Consider the following 24,249-nt stretch of genomic DNA (forward strand, 5'->3'; position numbering starts at 1 on the left):
GGAGAGGGTTGGAAAAAATTCTGCCCAGACTCTCTAGAGAATTTAGCTGCCAAGTAATAATAGGTCTTCACTGACCATCTGCAAACTGTTTTATTTTATTGTTGTTGTTTTTTTCCCCTCTGAAGCTTATACATTTTCTACATTTGGATGGGTTTTCTTAGGGAGAGCTAAGTGGAGATCAGGGATGACATGATTATCCTCCTGCCAGTTTCCACATCCCAGTTCTAAATCTTAGCAATGCTGAAATTTCATGACAAAAACAGTTGTCAGGATTCTTTTAATCTTAGCTCTCAACATTTTCACAGAAACTTTTCACCTACTCTGTTCCTCCAAAAACTTGACTTGTTTTTAAGCTAGTTCAGGGGGGAAATGAGTCTAAATACTTTCTATTTGACAGTTTATGAGTGTGTGTCCGTCCGTGTCCATCCAGGGTGGATGTCATACTGTGAAGTTACGGTACTGTCTACAGTGTTATTATGTAAGAACATGTCAACAGGGCTTTCAAGTGTGTCTTGTGTCAATGCAAATGTTTGAAAAATACTGAACAATTAAATCTGTCTTTCAAACTCCCTATTTATTGTGCAAGATTTCAACATATGGACTTAAATATCAGTAGTGAAGTCATCTATTTCACCTGTCTTATTACAGAAGTATATGTAACTGTTAGAAGAATATAAGGGTTACATAAAATTATATCCACTATTTATGTATTATTGTATCCAACACATATGTCCTTTCCATATGGGATGTTCTCACTGTACAGAACATGGTCGGTTCCAAGTATAACTCAACAGAAGCATTCAACCTTTGATTTTAAAACTGTTATCATCTCCACTTCAACAACCCACATTGAAAGGAAATTCCAGATTGTGGGGGGGAAATGGCTGCCAATCTGAATGAGGAGGAACATCGTCAGATGGCAGGGAAGTATTTGTACTAGTTGTATTAACAGAAGCAATGACCTTTACACACTCCAAAACAAGCCATATGGGCCTTGGATCACAGCAACCGTTTGTCAAGCAAAACTCCTGACTCACTTCAAACAGTGTTCAAACACAGGCGTAAGAAGCCTGAACACAAAACGCTCTTCTAAAATGCGTCTCGGAAAGAGGGGCGATGTACCAGATTTTGAGGTAACTGCTATTTAAACCTTCGAATCCTAGAGCAAAATTTTTTTGCATAAATTTTGGTCTCTCCATTGTTGGGAATGGAAAACAGATGGGCTGCGGTTTAGCATTGCAGCAAGAATCCAAATTCAATTCTCTGGCTTGTTCTTAGGAGAGCTAATGAAAGTTGAATAATATGCACTGGCAGTGCCTAAAACCCTCTGTGTTTTTCTTTCTCTTTTCTTTGGCAGGGTGAGACTATTCTACATTAAATTTGCATATGGCCACCTTTCTCCCTAGCATAACCCTAGTGATTCCTCTGACCTTATTTGTGATTAATATGGGCCCTAAACTTTACAAACTGCCCTTATTGCTTAGGCAATATCTGTGCTCCTTGTAGCCTCTGCAAGTGAACCAGAAGGACCTGTGGAAGTGAGCAATGAATTAGTATTCACCCTATTTATTCATTAAACTGACCAGAGTGATATTCTGCTCCTCCATGGCAACACCGATCTTTAACTGAAATCATCCCTAAATTTTCTTGACGGAGAGTAATACACTGAGTTCTGGATGCTTGTGGCAAGGATATTAATAGAGTACTCAGGGTGGCAAGCAGAACACGTTTTAAATGTACTCTAAATAATATCAAGAAAGAAAACAACAACAAAAACCAGACGCCAAATCGAGCATGTAGTCTTCCCTGTGAGTAGCAGGAATAGAGTAAAACAAGCGTGCTGAAGTGTGCTTGGAGAAACCTCAAGGAAAGGAGTTCATGTGTCAGAAATCAGGTCTAATAAAGCAATGCAAACAATGAAGTCTTCTGACTTTAAATGATGATGTGATTTGAAATGACAGACAATGACTAATTCTGAATTTTCTGAGAAAGCAACAGAGGCTCTTTGGCAGATAAATAACTCTTAGTTTGGCCCATTAAGTGCAGTAGCCTTGTACTTGCTGGACACCCTGCTTCACTGCTGTTCAGCTGTGAAGAAGGAAGCTTTGGTGAGCGGAGCACTTAAAGGCTATCCCGTGCTTCGCAGCAATGTTCTGCTCTGACTCCCTCAGCACTATGACAGTGGAGATGTACTAACCCAACAGGGGATTCCCAGAACGTGATGTGATGCTAAAGCGACCCAGCAGAGAACAGATGAAAGTTTTCTAGGGGTCTGTCACTATTCTTAAAGATCAATGGGGTTATGAGAGAAAGTGATTTAAGAGCTGCAGGGTTATGTTTGATGTCAGTAGTGATCTTTTTTCTTTAAAAAGTTGCACCCCCAACAGATCTGCAGGGCATCGGAGCAGCCCTATTCCTACTAGCACAGAAGCAAACTTGTTGCCTGCATTGATTTGTCTTCCCTGTCCATGCTTCGGTGTCAGACCTCCGTCAGGGCAATGCAACCAAAGTGCTGGCTGGGGAATGGGGGCTGAGGAGAGAATTGAGAACCGAATCCCTTTTACACCTTCGTTCATGCTCAGATTATCTTGCCTGTCTTGTAGACTTCTGTTTCTCTCCCTATGTGACGTTTTACCAATCAGCCGCAAAATAGTTTGCTTGAATCTTTTCCCACTCTTCCCTGAAATGGTTTTCAAGACAGATAGTGAAGGAAGCACAGGGGGGCCAGGATGGTTGAAGGTGAACCTCCTCCTCCCCCTGCTGCCTCTGCTTCAGCCCCTCTGCTGCTGCCCGGCCTTTGCATACAGGCAGTGTTCCTGGAAATGCTTCTCTTCAGCTGTTTCCTGACTCCCCAAAATGGAAAGTGTTTTCCTAGCCACGGGGGTGGTGGGTTTTGATGGTTTGGTCACAGTGCATTGTTCTCCTGGCAGATGCATCTCTGCCGCTGGCACACCTACGCTGCTCCCAGGACAGCCTGGGTGCCCCGGCGCTGGGCAGTGAGCCCTGAATTCCCCCTCCATCAGTGACTATTCCAGCTTGTGACTCCCGGGAATAGCTCATAAATTTTGCCCTTAGACTTTGCAGCCAACATAAATTGGTAGCAAAGAATGATAACGCCTGAGGCTTGTGAGGGAGGTCACAAGAAAGGACGCAGTCCAGGCTCTTGGAGACAGGTTTTTGCAGTCACCTGTGTGGTGCCAAGTAAACAGAAGAGCTGACTGCTGAAATCTGGCTCACCTCGGGCGTGCGTGATGGGAAGAGGCCGTTCTGCAGTGAATTGCCAGCACGTGGCTTCATGTACAGCACTGGAAGGGTTAGTTTGGGTTCTGAATTTTATAGGTGCAGTGGGAGTCTAATGCACTTTCATTAGCACAACTCCATACTGACCTCTGGACTAAAAAAAGCAGGGACTTTCATATCATCTCATAATCCACCAAGGGCGAATAAACATTCAGAAATTCTAGTCATTCTTTTTTCCCCAGCTCTCATTAAAACTCTGGTCTCTGTTAGTATCATGCAGACATTTTGCACTAGCTTTTTATTACAGTCAAGTACAGATGCCCTCTTTATTTTCTAGCAGAGTTAATAGCAAAGCTTTTTTGCTAAAGTTTCTGATTATCCGCTATGGCTGAGAGCAGTTTACCAGCAATAGTCTCCTTGGAATATTCAGGGTTATGCACAGCTTTTAATTCTTTAAAGAGTCTGGTGATAAATAGCTTGTTTATACTGTGATCTCACTTGAAAAGCAGCCAGCAGATTTCTGAATGTACTTGTCCACTTCTACCGGGCTGCTGGGCCAGCATCAGAAGCATGAAGATGGTAGTGCAAAAGCCATGCCATGTATCTACGAATCGATCCAGTTAGTATTAAGTGATTTTACAGTGCACCATTGGGCACATATAAAAAATCCAAACATAAAAAAAAACCACAACAAACCACAAAAACAACAGCAACAACAACAACAAAAAAAAAAAACACAACAAACCCAAACAGATGAAATGCCTCTGATCTGTGTTCTGGGTGCTGGTGTGGTGGTGTGTTCAGTAAGGTGGCTTCTGACCTTGCATCATCTCCGCACTTGGAGAAAGTTTAGTTTTGTGAGTAAGACGGGAAAGGGGAGGAGGGGACAGCAAGGAAGACAGACTTCGATTTTGATCTATGTGTTATAGTGGCTCAATAGTAGGTGCTGACCTGGCTGGTGATTTATAGTATCTCTCAATACAATGAATTCCTGCTGTTGTCTTCTTGCTTTCTCAGAACGTTTTAAAGGAAGTCCTATGGCTTTATTTACTTTTGTCTTCTATATTTTTTCCTTTACTACAGTTGCATATTATTACTTACATGAATGAAACATACAATCAGTTCTCTTTGGGTGGCCATGACAAAAAAAAATGCCATTTTAGTGATTCTTAGTGGGATGCTTACGTGTTATTGGAGGATTTTTTCTTCATGAAAGGAATTTTACATGACACCCAGCACTTCAGAGTAGTCTGCAGTGGAGTAGCAGTATGTGTAGGCATATAAAGTGTTCATATTCTTTCATTTAACGATGTTTCAACACAGTGAGAGACACTAGCTTCCAGTAGTGTGGGATCACTTAGATTACAGTAGTGTTACCACATTATACTTACTATTATGTGTGCTACTATTTATTCACAGTAATAAACATTGTCAACGTGCTAAATAGTAAGTGTATACAAGATCTAGGCTTTAGAAAATAATACAATTCTGAGTACTGAGCCATCTTAAGAGATTGTGTTTAGTGAAAAGCATTTGCTGGACCATTTTGTAAAGCCACAGGAATAGGCAGTGCTCAGCTGTCAGAAACCTTTCCCTTTTGAATTTTATAATTATTTTCCCCAGAAAGAATTCTGAAAGAAATTAAATGTCTGAGCTTAAATATGATTCATTAGCGACCAAAATTGCAGAAGCTAGGGCAGTCAGCCATTCTGTCTTTGACCTCGTCTGAGACTGTTAGCAAGGGTGATAGATGGTTGGATGATGACAGTTTTTGAAGTGTAGATTTCTGCTAAATCAATGGACAAGATATGTCAAATTTCTAGTAATTTCCAAAAGCTTCTGCCAGACCCCCACAAATAGCTACTTTTTCATTCACTATTGTAATGTCCTAGAGCCACATAAATTAACATGGGTGAAAATGATGTTCTGTGAGTTTTTACAGTTTAAAGCATCCAACTTTCCATTTTAGAAAGCAAAGAACATAAACAACAGTTTTGCTTATATGTCTTGATAAGGTACAACAGCTCCATAATCAATAATAGAAAATGTTACTGAAAGGCCCAATAGACCTCAAAGAGATAATGTGAATCGGCCATTAACAGTAAGTCATTATAGAACTTATTAAGTGAAGCCTTGGGGCTGTCATAGAGCCTAAAGGTTGACATAAATTTTTCATACACATTGAACTTTGCTAAATGTGCTTGCATTTGATTAATGATGACTTTCTTCAGTGTGCTAATAAGAAGGAAAATATGAGCTCAGGCTGCAGCAGGGAGAATAGTCTCCTGGAAAGAAGGCCATCTTTGGCGACAGAGGAACAATGGAGCTTTCCAAAGACACCCTGCCAAGTATGAGGGAGTATATTACTCCCTGAAAAATTGCTCCTTACCACCCAGAGATAGGGCAATGAGCACAGCGTGCAAGCATGGAAAAGCAATTTTATAGTCGTGAAAGTGAAAGCATTACAGCTCCAAAACAAACAAAAAAAAGCCACACACACTCCTGGGCCCCTTAAGACCTCCATATATCATAAAGAACAATACAGAAGTGCTTCATATTTATAAAGCAGCTTTGTGAGTGGAGTGGTATGTCTGCAAGGCCTGCTGGTGCTAGAGCTGGAGGAAATTTGCCTTGGCAGCCAAAGTAATGAGTCATGGATTCGTGGAATCGTTTAGGTTGGAAAAGAAGACAACAACAACAAAATAAACCCTTCACTTGCAAAAAGGCCTGGAGAACAGCATATGGATTTGGTCAATAAAAAAAAGTGAAAACCATATTTAATTTTAAAAAAAGGAAAGCAGTCAGTAACTTCAGTCCAAAGCAGTCACAAAGTTTAAGTCTCTTTCACTAACCACCAAAAATGTTAGGCATGTTTTAAAATTTGGGGATAGCTTTAAAAGTCTTTTAAAATCTTTTTTTTTTCTTTCTAGTTTTTAAAATATTAAGCTTTTCTCTTTCTTTTAAAAGAGCATCCCTACAATGAAGAGCCTAACCAACAGCCCTAGCCAAGAGGACTCAAGATAAACCAGACGTCTTCTCCTAGACTTAGAAAGGTAAGTAATTACATATCTGTCCTGATTTTATAAACATAAAAAGAAATGCAGCAAATGACAGATGTGTTTACTCCTTCTCACCTCCTGGCAGTGTGGTTTAGCAGATGATGTTTTACTCCCCATCCATACCAGCTATGAATTTGTCACTCCAAAGCAGCTTCCCCTGCCCCAGCCATGGAGTGCTTTGCCCATCAGCCTGGCTGGTGCTTCGGCTGGTTTTTGATGCAGTTATAAGCAACCACAAATGGATTAAACAAGTACAACTTAAAATAGAAAATATAAATCAGTTTTTGAGTTTGGCAGTTAGAGCCCTCACAAGGACTTTGATAATCTCAGGTTCAATTCCCCTCCCCATTTAACATTTAATTATTTATAGAATGCAAATTCCAACAGAAAGTCTGAAAGACTCTTGAAAAGGGCACTTCTCTGACCTGGGAAGAGGTCTTTGTAAAGCCACACACAGTCCAAGCAGGTCTCCCCCTCTTTGGGCATATGTGTTTTCTTTCTTTCCATGGAGAAACCTGAAATGCTCCATGTACCCTGCAGAAACCCCTACATGTGTAAACACTTGCCCCTGTTATGCACAGCCACCACCTCTGCCCAGGAGGTAGGAGGTCTTGGATGTACTTCTCATGTACATCCAATGTACAATGGGCAACAACCAGTGTGTGTATGCACATGTGAAGTTACGGTGTCATATGTGCAAAGCCGCTATCTGTGCGTCAGGTTGCAGCTTCCGTGCTCCCTCTGCTGTGAGAAGGCATGAGACCTAATCTGGGAAACAGTTTGCAGTTACTAAGGGAGGGAGCAACAAATACTGAGCTAAAGCTGGTGTGCAGGCAAGGCCCAGGTCGTTGTATGGAGCTACAAGCAGCATGATTTTCAAATGACTATGAATCTACAAATCAGGGTTGGTGAAAATTGTTCTGTTTGTGACTTGGGTATTCATAGTCAACCCAGCCTGGTCAGTCAAGGATTTGAAACAGCCTTCCTTATTGAATGCTGAGATTAGTGATATTAAATAATGGAAAACTTTATTCACTAGCCTGCCTGGTCCAGTTCACTGACCTGGAACTGGGTCAAACCTGTTGATCTCCAGTCTCAGCCCAAATTAGTGAAAGCAATAGCAAACCTCCAGAGACTGGCATCTAACTAATTCTGACAAGCTCATGCATTACTGCACAAGCCATTCTTTTTTACTCTCTTTCTCTCTCCCTTCTGCTCTCTCTCTTTTTAAAAATATGGTTCGGGTGCTGATTGTTCAGCTTTTCAGTAGCTCAGTGCCTTGATCAGCCACCAAAGTGGAAGCCTGCACAGAGCCTACCTCGATTGTTTGTTATTGAGGTACTCAATGAGAATGTGGAGTTCTGAGAATTCTGCTGGGTGGGGAAGACATAAAAGTATTCCAGGCTTTTGGTTCCCATAAAGCTAAGGCTGCCTCTTTGTGAGCCTGATTTAAATTCTTATTCTTCGCTGCTTCTGCAAGCTTATCAGCTCCAACATGGTAAAATTCAGCATTTTATTTTGTCAGTCAGTCAATGATATGGAGCCAAGAAAACATGCAAATTACTTAGATGTTCTCATCTGTGGTCGTATCAGTTTCTGAGGCGTGATCTCGCACAGGATTACCTAAATGTTGGTGGCAAGCTTGTACCCCTTGACATGGTATCAAAAACCGCTTGACATAATGGCAAGAACATGACAGGGGCAATCTAAAATATCCCAAACAAACCCTCTTCTTCCATATCAATGTAAGTTTTGAGAGTTCCCTTAGCAACCAGCACTGAACTTGCATACCTAATTGCTTCTTGCCGGTGATGAGAGGAATTGTGTACAAACGCATGGTGGATATACGTGAGACGGGGAGCGTGTCAGATGCAAATGCTCCTGGTAATAAGCAGCTAGACAAGGAGCTCTGTGTTTTTGCCAACAGGAGCACATGCATGTGCTCAGTTCGCAGAACAAACATCACTTCTGGTAGTGTCACACTGCCTGTTACTGAGGGTATTTGGGGGGGTTTTGTGTCCCCCTGCCAAATGATGCCTCAGGCAGGATTCACAAGAAGGAAAGGAGAGGCCAAAACATCACCTGCACTTGCTTCTGTCCCTTACCTACCTGGCTCACTCATAACAATCCTCCTTTTAATTAGGGTTTCTCTCCAAACCCACTGAAGTTGTAATTAATCTTTCCGTTGCCTTCCATGGACACGAGGCTTGGTCCTTCCCTGAGCTCAGTCGGGAAGAGTGCGAGCGCCTGTGCTAAAGTAATTCAGGCAAGTAAATCCCATCTCAGGCTGCTCAGATCCCTGGGATCACCGCAAGGAACTACAGCCCCAGCCCACAGTCCTTTCTGATTTGTGTCAGGGACTAACCCAGCGCTGCTGGGCTGGTTTTTACGCTCTCAGATTATAAGCCTGAGACTCCGGTGACCACTGCTGTGAAGTTTAACACAAATAAATGTCCTGTTGTGGTGCCAAAACACGCTGTTCATTTGGGGTGTTGCAGATGATACGTAATGAGTATAATTCCCAGCATTTCAGCGGTAGTGTTGGCTGAGATTAGCAAGACTAACTTAATAAAGCAGTATGATAATTGCATAGTCACTGGGAAGGGGAAAAATAATCAAATGAAAAAGGACAAAACCAGCAGGGAAAGAAAATTTATTTCCAAGCATCTATGAGAGTGCTACAAACAATAGAGACTAAAACTCAAAGCATTTAAAACTATTAAAAAATGTAGTCGACAATGTCCTTCTTAAAAATTAAACATAAAAATGTAGAAAATGCAGTTATTAATGCTAAAACTTGCTCAAAAGTGAAATAAACCCAGATAGCATCAATGAGGATGGAGTCCTACAAATGGCTTTTTTAACTTTATTTCAATCTGTTAATTTGTAAATTGATACTCGTTTCATTTTTTAATGTTTATTTAAATTTATAATGGAGAAATGTGCAAATCTAGCAAAATATTCTTTGGATTATAAACAGAGAAAAATCAACAACCAAAGAAATTTGAACCAAGTTAATAATAAACTATAGAATTATATAGAATGCATACAGCTATAATAAGGTGAAATATTACAATAAACATCGTAGAGCAAATCTGCTGATTTAGCAAACTCTGCCTTATAAAACATAGGGATATAATGGGACAAGTGAATATGTTATGAATATAGAGCTGAAACATCATTCATAATTTTAACAAGTTAAATTTTAATCTAACTACATATATGGGGGGTCTTCAGAAAAGCAATACACCAACAGACCAGATTTCCTCTCAGATCGAGCAGTTTGGTATCTGACTGCAAAAGAAGGACAGGGTCTGTAAAATGAACGGTAGAAAAATGTGTATCATTTCTATTTATTGCCTCTTCCCATATTGCAGCTGCTGATCTCTGACCCTAAACAGCAAACTATATTAAATTTAGCAGAAGTACAGCTGTACACAGCTGCTGAAAATGTTGATGCGCAGAACATATTCCAATCCCTTGCTCATTCTGAACTAATATAAAAAGTTATAGATCATTTTTCGATTAAAAACATACATTACAAAGAACAACTCTGAAAGCACTCTGTATTTCTGCCATCACAAATTAAAATGCCTTCCTATCAGTAGACGATGCTATTCTACTGCAGTAAATGGAAAAAAAAAAATCAAAAGGAAAAAAAAAAAAGTGCCAGAATCTTAATTACTACTCAGGTAAGGTAATTGTCAGGTAGAATAATCTTTAGGGAACTTATAGCTAAACTGGGTCAGATTTAAGTCTCTAGAACCCGCAGAAGCTTAGCACAGATATGGAAATTCACAAGCCTGGAGTAAATTGTAAGTACAGAATACTCCTGTCCACTTACAAAGTCATTTCTGAAACCTCTGGAATTTCTAAGATATAAGATAAATGCATATTACATGGGAAATACTGAAAAGTGTTACACTTAATTTTATCCAGAAAACACAGTAGTATTATATGCAGATTATTACTGTGTTCTGGGAGCAGCCACAAGCTGTAGATAGAGGGTACAAAATGTTCACCAGACATTACATTTTTTTTAATCTAAAAAACATTTGTAAAATGTACTTGATTTTTAAATAATCACTTAACAAGGCAACAAACCAACTACAAACACATAATAAATAAGGCTATTAAAAGGTCACAATTGTAGTAAATTAGTCAGAACTATAAATGGGACATTAGAAACACTATGTTTTTCCTTATATGCTTAATAACCAGAACAAGAATTAAAAAAGGATCAGTTTATTTCAAAGTCTGCTTCTTATATTGAAGCACATATTAAAGCAACAGTACAATGTTCATAAAATATAAGTGTGATGTTGTAACATTTCTTACATGTCAGAATACTGATATTTGTATGTATACTAAAATAAGAATTTTAAAATTGTACAAATAGATACATTAAAAATGACATAGAAATAGGGCGCCTCCCACCGCAACAAGACAGAGTTTTTATATCTGGCACGTATTAGTTCAAGATGAAAGTATAAGCAAAAAGATTTACAAGAATCAGCAGTAACAAGTTTGATGCTCAAGAGACATAATAATTGTACATTGTACTGTACATACATCATATGGGTTTAAGCTGGCTGAATATTATATATTTCAAGTTTAAAAATGCACTACCATATAGAGTGTCCATAGTTTAAGGCGAAATTACAGCTCAGAACTGTTATCTTTTCTAATTTGTGGAAGCTTCTTTGACATAAAAGATTTAGATGTTCACAATACATAAAAGATTTCCCTTATTTGTAGGTTCACGTTTAGCATTTTCCTTCATTTAAATATTTTGTATTTCTTAAGTGGGTTTTTTCCTTTAGTGAAGTTGGCAGCCAACTTCTATATTTGCCTTTTGTAGGAAAAGGTACTTCACAGTATTTACCACTTCTATGTCCTTTTTTATCAAAGGAATCCTCTCTGTCAAACTTAAATGTTTAAATGAGATTTTTCTTGATTTTTAAAAAAATACCTGCTTACATTTCTTCTGGATTCTTCAGAACATTGGACACAGTTCTTAAGGCCAAATCTTAAACTTTATTGTTAAGAATCATCATCGAAAGTGTCTTTGGAGCCATACAAGTCTGCAAGTTTCTTAAATCGAGGTCCCCAATTTTGTAGATAGTCGTAGTCCAAATCAGAATCTGTTGTTGCTGACTCTAAGGAGCTAAGTGAACCAGCCACTGAGCCTCTTCCTTCATAGCCATAGATCTGAATAGAGTCATAAGGAGGAGCAGTCGGATCATTATCAGCCTCTTGTATTCGGGTGTTGATGAAATCATCAACATCAACACTATTAGGAGCTGGCCGAAGCCCTGGTCTTGGCATATACTGATACTCGGGTTTTATGTCTTTACGAGGAATAAATCCATTGATGCCATCAGGGTTCTGCAACGTAGCTATGTCAAAAGCTTCAGTATCTTCTTCTCCTCCACCTTCGTCGTCATAAGTAATAATGTTCTCTCGGACATCTTCTTCTTCGAAAACAATCAGAGGTTCTTTTTTCTGCCTTTTCAGTGTTACAAACAACACTACAATAACTACAGGGGGAAAAAAAGCAAGTTAGACTGCACTCTCAGACAGTAGCTCCTTTATAAACAGCTTATCGCATTCACTGAAACCTCAGCTTTTGTGCTGTGCTTCATCATGTGTTTTTGCAAACATCTGCATTTTTAGCATACCTAGCCAGGTAAAAGCACTGGTGTTTGTACGTGGAACTGAACATACAGATTTGGAGGTTTCTATTTGGGCTGAATACCATCGCTCTTACTAATTGCTCATTATTGCAAGACTAATTCAACAAAAGCATTTGTGGGCCCCCAGCGCTGCATGAACACTATGACACTGCCTTTGGGCAGCCCAGTCATGTGTATATCTGCAACAAAACAAAGATGAAACTTTATTCTCTCTTGTACGCTCAAAGCTTAACTCTAATTCTATGTCTCATTTCCACAAAAACGGAATTTTTCTTCAGCAACCTCAAAACAGATGTCTTTGTTGCTGTGTTCCTTCTCATTTCAAATTTCTATAAAATAACTTTAAAATACATAAGAAAAGAAAGACTATAAATTCCTATGGGCAAAATAAAACATTTTGTGTATTTTCAAATAATCAGCAAATGCTTTACAGCACTTTCTTAAAAGCCAGTCTTTAGAGCCAATCATTTGTCCTCAACACAAGAGGAGTCAGAGGGAAATAGCTGGTAGGAGCCGTTAATCCTGGCTGACCTCAATAAGGAACTTGTCATCCAGGGAAGATCACAAAACTTAAAACTCTGTGTCACGACCTCCTTTAAACAGTGTCCCTGATTAACTGATATTAGGCCACAAAAGGACATTCTCTGAGCACACCTAGACAAATTCATTGGTGTCTGCTATTGCAGTTATCACATACTGCATTTCAGCTAGGCAGATTAGTAACTCCTATAAAAATAAAAGCTAAGGAATTAAGATTTGCTTCTCCATCTTGGAGCCAAAGGCAAGGTTAATTTTTTTTAAACACAAACAAGTACAGAAAAGTAATGAGTAAAGAACTTTCTTACCTAACAAAATCACAATGCAAGCAAGGATGGCAATTAAAGCTCCGGTGCTTAATCCAGCATTGAGGATGTAGGCTTCTGCATTGCAGGAGAGCAAGGAGCCATTGCTGTCACAGGCACAGACCCGAATGGTGAGGGTGTTGGTGCTGCTCATAGGGGGGACTCCACCATCGCTTATTACAATAGGAAGAAGGTATAAATCTTGCTTTTGGCGACTAAATCCTTCACGTCTAACAAGAACGCTTGCTGTGTTATCTGTTTAAAGAGAGACAGTCTTCATTATTTTTTCCGCAAAGTCATCCTCTTATTAAACATATATATAAAAAAATCTATCTTGCTGCAACAGCTCTGGATTTTCAGATGCCTTAGCATTATTTGTATAATGGAGCAGTACAAAGTATCACCTTCCCAATGACCCCAGAGCAATCACAGTATAGCCTTTCATTCATATAGTACCACGCTCAACTTTAATTATTTTAGGGTGATCAGGGCAACACAAGGAACACAACATTTCTCTGTTAGTACCTCCTTCTGGCACTCCAGTAACTTTCTGGGAAACTCAAAAGATTCATCAACTACCATCATGACTTAGCCTTGGTGTTGCTCTTTGGGCTGGTTCTAGTCTTTTTCCAAAATTAAAGCCTTCAGTGGAGGGAAAAAAAACCAACAACTCTCTCTGATTTATAGTTCGTGGTGTCAGACCCACAGGAATGGCAGGCAGAAATCTGTACAAAAATGGTCTGTGTTAGCAAGACTCCCACCCAAATGAAGCCAACATTTGCTGTGTATTAGCAGATCTGAGCCTCAGTGTCGACCTCTTTCTGTAACGCTAACATAAGCAGTATTTTATCAGACCCTGTGTTACTCAGAAAGCTCGATCGTGCAGGCACAGCGTGTCTGGGCACGTTTTGAGCTGTGTGGAGGGAGGAAGGGCTGCAGTGTTGCTCCATCCCAGCGGTGGTCTGCCATGGGCCTCCTGGGGCAGGTGGGAGCCCAGCTGCTGCCTAGCCACGGGGGGGTTGTTTCGGAGGGTCCTTCACACCTCCTGGGGCACAAGCATTTGAAAGGGAACGTGTGACATGAAAGGCTGGGATGAGACAGCCAGTGCTTCCTGCTCCTGGCCGCACCGGACACAGGCTAGGATAGACGGACAGCGTTTCGTTATTGTGCTCTTTGTTTCTCAGTTCTCACACTGAACCAAAGTTTATAAAATTGTAAACATCCTGAAGTAAATAAAATGAAACAATCATATCTGTGGCTTTCAGACCTTCAAAAACTATTTTAGGATGAGGATTTACTTCGCACAACCTTTTCTGTTTTGCTGTGCTCTTTATTTTTCACTATATAACAGACAGGAAAAAAATAAAAGAATGGTTCTTTTATCTACTAAGGGAGGGCTAATTCACCTCCGATGGTACCCATTTTACTATTGCCTCAGGATACTGCAGAAGATTAATCATTTTGCTGTTGAAGAGTCAGCATAAATTCCAGAATTTAATAATGCAAATCATAAAACCTCTCTTAATGATCTAATCACTGCTATTTCCATGAAAGTTTGTGAATAAATTATACCAAAAGAGAAGTATTCTTGCTTTATACTAACCAGCCTTGCAGGCAGTACCCCTGATGGAGGACAAGATCTGAAACCGTCCCCAGATTTTTGTGGACAGGGGTCAATTTATGGAATAAGAAGGATGTTTGCACTAGGACCCTGCTTATCTGACTCTCCCACTAATAACTTCTACCAGAAAGGATGAAATTTTTGTAGGACTGTCCTAGATCAGATCTGTTTGTTACATGCCAGATTAATTCATCTCCCCATATCTACACCTCTCCTTCCAGGGCCACCACACCTGATGCCCAGCACAGTTACCTCGGTGTGACAGAACCGTAGTCCTTCTGATACTGAAGTCTCACAAAAAATGTCTGGATAGAAAACAGCTTGTTAACTTCTCCTTTACAGGATGGTCGCGTTTGCTAAGGACAGAGAAGCTGATAAAGATCTGATAGGTTATTACTTTTAGGTTTTGGAGGTGCCCTTCATCTCTTTTCAGTCTTTCTAACCTCCTAAATGTTTACATGCGACATTTGCCCAGCTAGGCTTTGTAGCACAAATTTTTAAAGGACTTTAGTGATATCAGTGTCTGTGTGATAGGACTCTTATTTTAGGACTTTAAATTAATGGACTTATAACAATTTGGTATAAATAGATATGTAACATCTAATACCTATTAACCTATCAAGTAATACTTGAACCAAAATATATTGATATAGAATAAAACTACTCCACAGAGTTCTCTAAAATTCATTTAATAATTCATTTCCTCAATATGAGAACAAAGATCTGCTCTGTTAAATAAAAGATTGCAATAGGACAGATTATTCTTGTAGCAAAAAAGTATGAGCATTAGTAGTGGGCTGAGATACAACTGCCTAGAGGCTGCAAAGGCAATATGGAAGGAAAAACAGGTATTATCATATATTAATATATTTAGTCTGCTGTCTATGTGTATTATGTTATGTTGTATTATGTTATATCACGTCACATCATGTCATATTTTTCTTAAATTTTGGCAGCTTAAATAGTATTCCTAACTAGAAATAAGAAAAAGAATAGCATATTATTCATTTATACAGACTGGCCAATTCCACTGCAGTCAATTACGTTACACTAAGGCTCAATTTGATCCAATGGTTGATTTATCTGGTTTAACTTGCAGTCATTTCTATTTTAACATTTTTTAAAAAGAAAAATCTAATCAACATGCCTGGCTAAACTTTACAAAGGACTAGCATATATCAACTCTAAAAGGTCATTTTTAAAAGTTTTTTTTGTTTGTTTATGTTCACTTCTCACATTTAGAAGAAACAAAATATCTGTAAGAGGAAAAAAAAAACAACCTCTTTTACCTAGATAAAAGATAATATATAATCCAAGCTAATATTCTCATTCTTGCTTTTTCATTATTTCCAAGTCCCAGGAGTTTAACTATAATCCAGGTATAATGGCATTTTTTAAGCCAAGAAACAGAAGTTAAATGTCAATACCAGCTTAAAACTACTACTTAACACGTATGGGAGCCACTTGACTGACAGTCTTAACAAACACATTGGGGGTTAACACCAGACAGAAGGAAGAAAACAGCCATCTCAACACCATCCGGAAAAATACACTCTCATTTTCCAGCTATTATTGTCTGGGATATCCAATATCCAACACTATTGTAAGTGAAGATTACCTATACTCTCCATGAAATCTTCACAATTAGAAGTTAAAATTGCATGACTTCGTGGTGATCTTTAGAGTGATCTTCCTGACCTTTGATTTTCATCTTTATCTCTGGTGATCTTCTTGAGAGTTTTCCAATTTTTTTCCTTTACATACAGGCAAATGTAGCTTAGCTTTTGGAGCTTGTTAGCATATATATTGTGTAAGGAGGCTTCTAGATTTAAGCAGCTGACTGTAGTGTGAACATTACCACCTATATCAGAATGTGAGTGCTGATTCAGCAGGAAACTTAAGCAATTTCAGGGGTCCAACTCTCTAAAATCATTACCCAGCAGTAGCAATTGCTGTGGCTAATCCATGGCAAAATCCCGTAACTTTCTTGTACATATGTTTCAAAATGTCTTGATTACGAAGGTCTGAAATTGAGAGCCAGAGGACTTGTTTCTATTAAAACAAAGTGGATTTTAGTCACTGATTTTAGGGGACTCACAAATTTAATTTCAGTCTTTGTAAAGCACTATGCTGTGGATTTGGGAACACGGCTACACCCAGCCTTTGCCACTGAGGTGTAACTCGTCCTCGTGCAGCACGGTAAAGCAAGGTGGCTGCAACCCTTCCAGCAACGCTGGCTGTGTGCCAGGCCTCCACACAAGGTGAGCCAAGCCGAGTCAAGGGCGTTTCAGTTTAGGACACAGCAGGATTAAAAGCAGGAAACCCACTTGCTGAAAATCCATCTCTTTACTGTGAAGTGCCATGAACCTCCACCACTCTTTTGAAGCTCTGACTTCAATGGGAGTAAAATTGAACAGGGCCTGGGCAAACACAGTGCTGTTTATTTATGTGGTATAATGTAAGTAAACAGTGCAAAAGTAATTCAGTGTTTTATCACAGCATGTGATAAGCCATTATCTCATGTTTTCTATGGAAGTATGGAAGATAGTCTCAGCTGAAAAACTTGGTAACACAGTAGGCTATTAATAGGATGTAGAATGTGATTACATTTTTTGGATTACTGCAATATGTGATTACTTTTAGGAGTTGGTAGAAAGAAACTCTATTAAATGATAATTATGGATTGTATTCACTTTAAAGTTCTGTAATAGACCCAAACATTGGAGTTTTCATTAACTGTTCTCCACAGTAAATAAGGCTGTTTTTCTTTGAAACTAGCAATTCCCTCTGAAAGCGGTGGCCTGGTATATAGACTACTTGGATTTATAACTGAGAAAAAAAAAATTCAAATAGTCATGTAAATTATTTGACTTGCAGATGGTAACACACTCTCTCCAAGAAGTTTGGTTGGGGTTTGTTTTTTTTTTGTTTGTTTGTTTTTTTGTATGGAAGTATATAGAACTTTAACTTTTTTTAATTTGCTCTCTACCATAACTTACTTTAAAACACCCCACAGAAATAGTTAAATTAACAACATGACTGCACTGAAGACTGTACAAAAATGAGGGACAGACAGGATGAAAATGGATGGATTTCATTACATTATTAATTTCCCAAACACTAAACTATGAGAGAAGATTAGATCCTTAAATAGCGTCTTGTTGAAATAACCTTTTGCAGTATTGTCAGGTACAATCACTGCATTCAACTGACATCATCATTTCAATTACAAAACATTTTTTCCTGGGCTAACTTTTTTATTGGAAAAAAAAAAAAAAAAAAAAAAAGAATTTGCTGGATATGGAAATGAAAGATTAGTGGAATTGGCTGGAGTCAGAAACCATAACAGCATTTGCCTGCAGCTGTATCAGAACGTCTCAATTCTGACCTATGCTTCCTCTGTTAGATTATAAAACCTAATTCATCTTCAGTTTGATATGGCGACCATAAAACATCTTTTAAAGAGAAACTTGCCCTCAAGGTCTCAGGCAAAGAATACATTTTTATTTACTTTCCTCTAAAAATATATTCATCAGTTTTTCAAAAATTGTGGTTTACTACTTTAAAGAGAATAAATATATCCCCTCCACTGGATCTGTTACGAATTGCTTATGTATGTACAAGTGTCAAGCACTAGGCAACAGTATTACTTTGACCCTTCAAGAATAACAGAAATTTTGTTTGGGGACTCTGATGATAATTGCCCTCACTTCAGATGCTGACAGAGATATACAGTATGCCACAACATAATACTTGAGAAAAAGAAGTTTTTACTGAAATCATGCATCTGGATTATGTTGCCTTTTGTACTTCTGGCAATCTAGAAGAAATATTTTGGATTTGTTATTTAAACCAGTTCTACTTTTCTGAAAACAGTCAAGTTTCTTTCAAACATTAAAGCTTGCTAATTAAAACCAATTTCTTAGAAGCTGAAGCAGTTTTTTTCCCCATACAGGAAAATAGCAAATGAACATTGAATGACAATATCCTACTGATTATCATTAAATAAATAGAATAAATATGTATAACGGCAGACCTGTCTTTTTTCCATTTACGCCCTTCTGCCTTCCTCAACAAGTTAGGTTCGCTGATGATTTTATGTTAGATGATCAAATAAATTTTGACACTCCCCTATGCCTGGACTTTTCCCCACAAATTTCTTATATCTTAACGTCAATCTGAACGCAAGACTTATACTATATTTCATGGATAGAAAATTGGCAAAGGAATCAGGATACCCGTCCTGAGATACACCCAATGTGGGTATGTTTCACAACAAAAATCCAAATTTGTATTTCCTACGAAAGGTTAGCATGGCAGTGATTTTATTCCATTAGGAATCTAGTCCACATCTCACATGATCCATAATTTACAAAAAAAAGCAAGCAGAGTAAAGTGAACAAATACAAGCAACCTAACAATTTTGGCTTAGCAAGTACGTTTTCTCTAAATCGAGGTGATTTGCCAATTATATTTAGTGAAAGTTTTTGTCATTGTTTTTCACCCTCTTCCAGGAAGATAAAATGGCAGTGGATTCTTCATGCAGGGTATTATTATGTAATTTTTAAAATGTATTCAAGAAAATGAAAGCGAGTTAACAAGTATCACATTATTCCAAGAACATCCTTGTATTTCAGCTGTATGTTTTCTGCCTTCCTCCCCTAAATCTCTGGAAAACAGACACTCTGTCCAAGTTAATGAAAATGCTGTTGCATAACATTATGTTGGCCATTAGTTTTACTTTGTCATTTCTTTGGACTCTAGTATACAGGGAATCTTCACACAAACCTCTGTTGTCTCTGAGTGTAAAATTTGGATTATGAATAATTTCAGGTGGTAAAGTGAAGATAAATCTTGGTCCATTGGCCGAGTCATCCTTGTCATCAGCACTAATTGTAATAAATTGCTGTAAAAGAAAAGTACTCTGTAAACAAACAGCTCCTTCTCTGGATACATCACATATAGACAGCATTCTGAGAAATCTCTTGAGTACAAAAAAAAAGGGCAGAGCCCCCCTACATGCCTGAAAAGTGTCTGCAGTTATAAACATAGAGCAGACTCAAACCTAGAACAAGCAATCTTTATTTACTATTATATTTAACCAATGGAGAATTAAAGATGTAACAGTATATAGTCTTATATACAAATATGTGTAAATGTTAACTAAATAAAATTCCGCATAAAATTCAGCAGTTCAGAGAGAGGTAGCACAACATTGTTTTCAAACTGCTACACTACATGCAGAAGTGCAGATATCATGTAGGGCCGTATTTCTCTGTGGTACTCACCCCTCTTCCTCACAGACTGTTCAAGGATAAACCTGCAGGCTAAGCTCTACGAGCACTGTACTGTGATTCTTCCCAGGAGGGACTGAGTATTTTTGTAATATCCGAAACAGGCTCACAAATGGGGAAGCTGCTCCCAGCCCACTTTGTTGCCCATGGGATGGTGGATACTCACACTCAACATCAGTCACCTTCAGCGCACAAAGCACTGTATCTATAACTGTTGATAGCAGTTCAAAATAAAAACACAGGAAAGTGCCTTTCTGTGTGCTTTGGGGTATTTGGGCCAAAATTTCAAAATAAACATTTGTTTACTACCCCTTATTTGAGCTGCTGACACAAAACTGGGCTAACACCCTGAAGAAAGCAGTCCGTGCGCAGGGAAGGTGGTGGGCACAGGCATACCTGATTGCTTCTAGCATTCTCACAAACAAACGCTTCATAGGCTGCTGCAAATTTTGGAGCATTATCGTTGACATCGATGACCTTAATTGCAACTGGAACTTTGGCTTCCTGGTGTTGTTTGTCTATAAGAATAAGCAAACCCAAAATGAAACAGAAGCAGGAAAACTCCTCAAAACAAACAAAATCCCAGCAGTATCCAGGGGAAAATGGAATAGGCTGAAGCATTTCTACTGGGATTTTTCACAGCTTGTCAAACTGAGACAATTAGAAGACTACAGAATTTATATCATTGATTATAAAATACCTCAGTGAAATACTTACGGACTTCAACTGCAAAGACAGAGATATTATGCCAAGCAATTTCTTCCCTATCCAAAGCTTTTATTGTCTTGATATTGCCATCCTCTGCATTAATAATAAAATATCTTTCAAGGTCAGTGTGACGATCAATTGAATATCTAAAGCAGATTGAAAGTCAGTAATTAGATGGAAGGACTTATTTTCATGCATGCAAATTTGTTCTATATTGTTATTATTTTTAAATAATTCTTAGTACACTTATTGTTACCCTTAATATCATTGTCAAAGGGGTGATATGTGCTCTTTTAAAAGGAGATTCACCTGGTTGGTGTCTACATTTAGAAAAAATATTACATCACAATGTTTATAGTAAGTGAAAACTGTTGTTCTTTGAAGTCTCCATTAAAGCCCCAAAATACTCTTCATTTTCCTCTCTTATAAAACATGATAAAAGTATCTACTGAGATATTTATGTTTTCTTCTGTTTCATGTAAATCATTAAGATCTTTTAAGTCTTCTGATCTTTGGATTACTCAGAATTTTAATTGATTATACCAGATTAATAAATATTACCCATTATCTACACATTCATACAGCTCCGGTTTTCCTATCTTTACCTTGCAATTCTTTGAATTTTCAACTATACCCACAAACCAAGAGTTTCATAATTTAAGTTACATGGAGAATATAATAAACAAAAATAAACAAAAAGAAAACTATCCAATGTAACAGTGGAAAGTAGGGGTATGTGTATTTGTACATTAGCAATTAATATTTAACAATTACCCAACATAATCTCTAATCTACTGTGTAGACTTGTATCTTTTGAGAAAGAAAAAAAATCTGTGATATTTTATAGAAAATGTAATTTAGAATAGAGCCCAACACAGATGTCCTATTTTAATTAGACATAGCTTTGGTACCACTTGCTTAGTGATATAGGCTTTGAGAAGCTAGTAGCTTATGGAACAACTCATTAAAAACAATGCTATATGGTTAAATTTATTAACATCCTGGGTGAATGTAGAATATTACTGTGCTAGATCTATCGCACTATCTTAATAACTTGCATAACAATTCTAAAAGCTAATGCTTAGAAAGAAACAGCTTGCTCTGATGAAGCATACCTTATAGCACTGTTTGCAGCATCAGGGTCTTTGGCATGCACTTTTCCAACCACAGTACCAGATGCTGCATTTTCTTGTACTTCAAAAACATAACTTGGCTTTAAAAATACAGGTGGCTCATCGGCATCTTCCACTGATATCTTCACTGTTACTGTGTCCTTGAATGGCCCATTACTGATGAACTTAGGGTCAATATGTACATTGGCTGCCTCTACCTTCAGACTGTAGGACTTTTTGGTTTCAAAATCTAAGAGCTGTGAGAAATAAGACAACACGTACCACAGTTAGGAGAACTAGAGTGTAAAAGCAGTAAGCAGTCCCCTAGTATTCAATGACATAAAACAAATGTGAGCATCTGTCAACAAGCTTAGACTGAAATGTGTGTATTTAAAAACATCAAGACTCAAATGGAAGGAGCTACATTCTATGTATGGAGCAGCATAGGAAGGCGCTCAAGATGTCACGACACGGTCCTTGTCTTGCTCTTTGCTTGCTGTATCACTCAGGAGACCATCATTATTGGGAAAATTAACCTTTTCTTCATACAGCCTCCCATGTAACACAAAACAGCAATGGATAGGAAAGGGGTTCCCACAATATGCCAGCATTGGCCTATCCCAAGCTGGCATGTGTTCCTTTAGAGATATGGATGTGGCTTGAACTGGGAGCATCGTGAGAAGTTAAATTATGGACCCAGAGAAGTTAAATTATTTAAGTAGTAGGGAAAATGTGGAGATGCTTTGCAGTGCTTTCATTTCTGTCAGTCTTTCAATCCATAGATCTCGGAGCACTTTACAATGGGGAGGTGAAATAATGCCCCATGAGGTAAGTCCTTTTGGGAGGCTGGGAAAAGCCACAGCACACCTGCGTTGTCAGTAACATGGCATGGCCGCAGCGTTGCAGCACTGGGAACCTCAAAATGATCATGCAGGTGCCAACCACAAGTCACAGTCTGCTAACACCATAGACTAGTGGTGTGACAGTTCCACCTGCATTGTAAAACACACAAATAACACACTCCCACCTCTACAACAGAGAGAGTAATTGAACCACAGCAGAGTTTTGACCAGAGGAGACCTCTGGGTGTCTTTCTGCGAGACCATCCCAATGTGCAAGGTAGGGCTAACTTTCACATTAAATTGCCCAGGCCTTCTCCTTTCAGTTTTGGTTATCTCCAGGACAGATTAATAGCTATAAAGACACAAAGGGCAAAATAATAATGCTGAAATAATGAATAAGATTTATGATTTATCATTTGTAATTTAAAATTCATTTAGTAACACTTTTAAAGAGCATGCTGATGGATTGTATCCGAGATCACCTCCGTATTTTTGCTGCTTTTCTCATAGCCTGTGACTCCTTCAGAACAATATTGTGGACAATGCACAGTTGAAGAATTCAAACTATAGGGCATGAGGCTATTCAGACCGAACATAAAGCAACAGTGAATGTGTGCTACTTATCAGCACTAGGCAAAACTTCATTAACAATGAAGCTGATGGCATTGTATTTTACCGTGACGTTTTATTATGAATTCATTTAGTTTGTGCAATTTATCCACTGTACAGTATTTATGTAACTCTTCTGGGTTATTTTCTTCCATTCCAATTCAGCTAATGGGGAAATGGAATATTAAGAGTTAATCACAGCTCTAGAAACAAATTAAGTGAAATTGCATTTACTGATATTTGATCTTAGGTGCTAATCCATTATTACCAAATCTTCTGTCAACAACAAAGAATGCTACACATTGGTAGGTAATACTCACCTTCTTAAGCTTTACAACACCTTCCTGAGTCTCGTAATCTGTTGTAATTTCAAACATATCCATGCCATCTCCGTCAATGATGCTGTAAGCTACTAAGCCATTTTCCCCAATGTCTGGATCTTTGGCCTTCACTCTTCCTACTTCCTCTCCTGGAACAGCTGCTTCCGACACTGACATCTGGTACACACCTGGTGGAAGGAAAAAAGGCATCTGCCTTAAGTATGCAGTCTGCTCTCCAGTTGTGTGTTTACTAGTTTAACTTGTAAGTTCCAAATAAACACAGTAATTTTTTACATTTTCAAATCCCCTGAAGGAATGTTACATTATAAAGAGCTCTGAGAAGCAAGTCAGTTGTGAAATCTTGAAGCACATTGTTAATCTATGTAACATTACCTCCCTACTGATGTTTTACAACACATCTGTGTATCTCTCTGTTCAGGGTAGGGTTAAAAAGACAACCAATTATTCCAAATGCAGAAATTGTTGTAACATCAAGGTTATCATTCATATAAGAAACATTATTACAAAAAAGGAAGGAAAACTCTCTTTCATACGACTCATAGTATGACCTTCAAGTCTCTAGAGTCCAGAAGCATTTCTGCCCATTCATTCAGGAGCCATAAATTTTATACAACAAATTGGATAAGACCTCTCTGCTGTGCTGGCTAAAGAATAGATCAGTTGCTTTCTATGGCTTAAATTTGGAGGGTGAACGTACAGTAGCAATGACGCTTAAAATTCAACACAACAGAGAATACATACCAATTTGTGTGGCATTCCATATCAAACAGAAAACAGCTTTCCTTCATCAAACTCCAGCAGGAAAACCATCCCCAAACATCCCATAGATGTGTTGCCATACAGTTTTTCCCTTGTGTATTCAGGGGCACCAGAGGAGAGCATTAC

General features: G+C 38.4%; 1 protein-coding gene across 2 annotated transcripts in view; it reads right to left on the reverse strand.

Moving 5' to 3' along the window:
• Positions 1 to 8,935: 8,935 nt before the first annotated feature.
• The window catches only part of CDH11 (cadherin 11), an 82,107-nt gene continuing 66,793 nt past the window's right edge, over positions 8,936 to 24,249 (reverse strand). For both annotated transcript variants that reach the window (XM_080411180.1, XM_080411181.1), the window contains exons 8-14: positions 23,344 to 23,531; positions 21,576 to 21,829; positions 20,470 to 20,606; positions 20,149 to 20,270; positions 19,247 to 19,364; positions 12,841 to 13,092; positions 8,936 to 11,839 (exon numbers count right to left, since the gene is read on the reverse strand). In XM_080411180.1, the coding sequence (XP_080267306.1) occupies positions 11,343 to 11,839; positions 12,841 to 13,092; positions 19,247 to 19,364; positions 20,149 to 20,270; positions 20,470 to 20,606; positions 21,576 to 21,829; positions 23,344 to 23,531 (1,568 nt within the window). In that variant the 3' untranslated portion in view covers positions 8,936 to 11,342. The remainder of the gene's footprint in view (positions 11,840 to 12,840; positions 13,093 to 19,246; positions 19,365 to 20,148; positions 20,271 to 20,469; positions 20,607 to 21,575; positions 21,830 to 23,343; positions 23,532 to 24,249) is intronic.

Source organism: Falco punctatus (assembly GCF_963210335.1).
Source record: "Falco punctatus genome assembly, chromosome: 14".
Lineage (NCBI taxonomy): Eukaryota > Metazoa > Chordata > Aves > Falconiformes > Falconidae > Falco > Falco punctatus.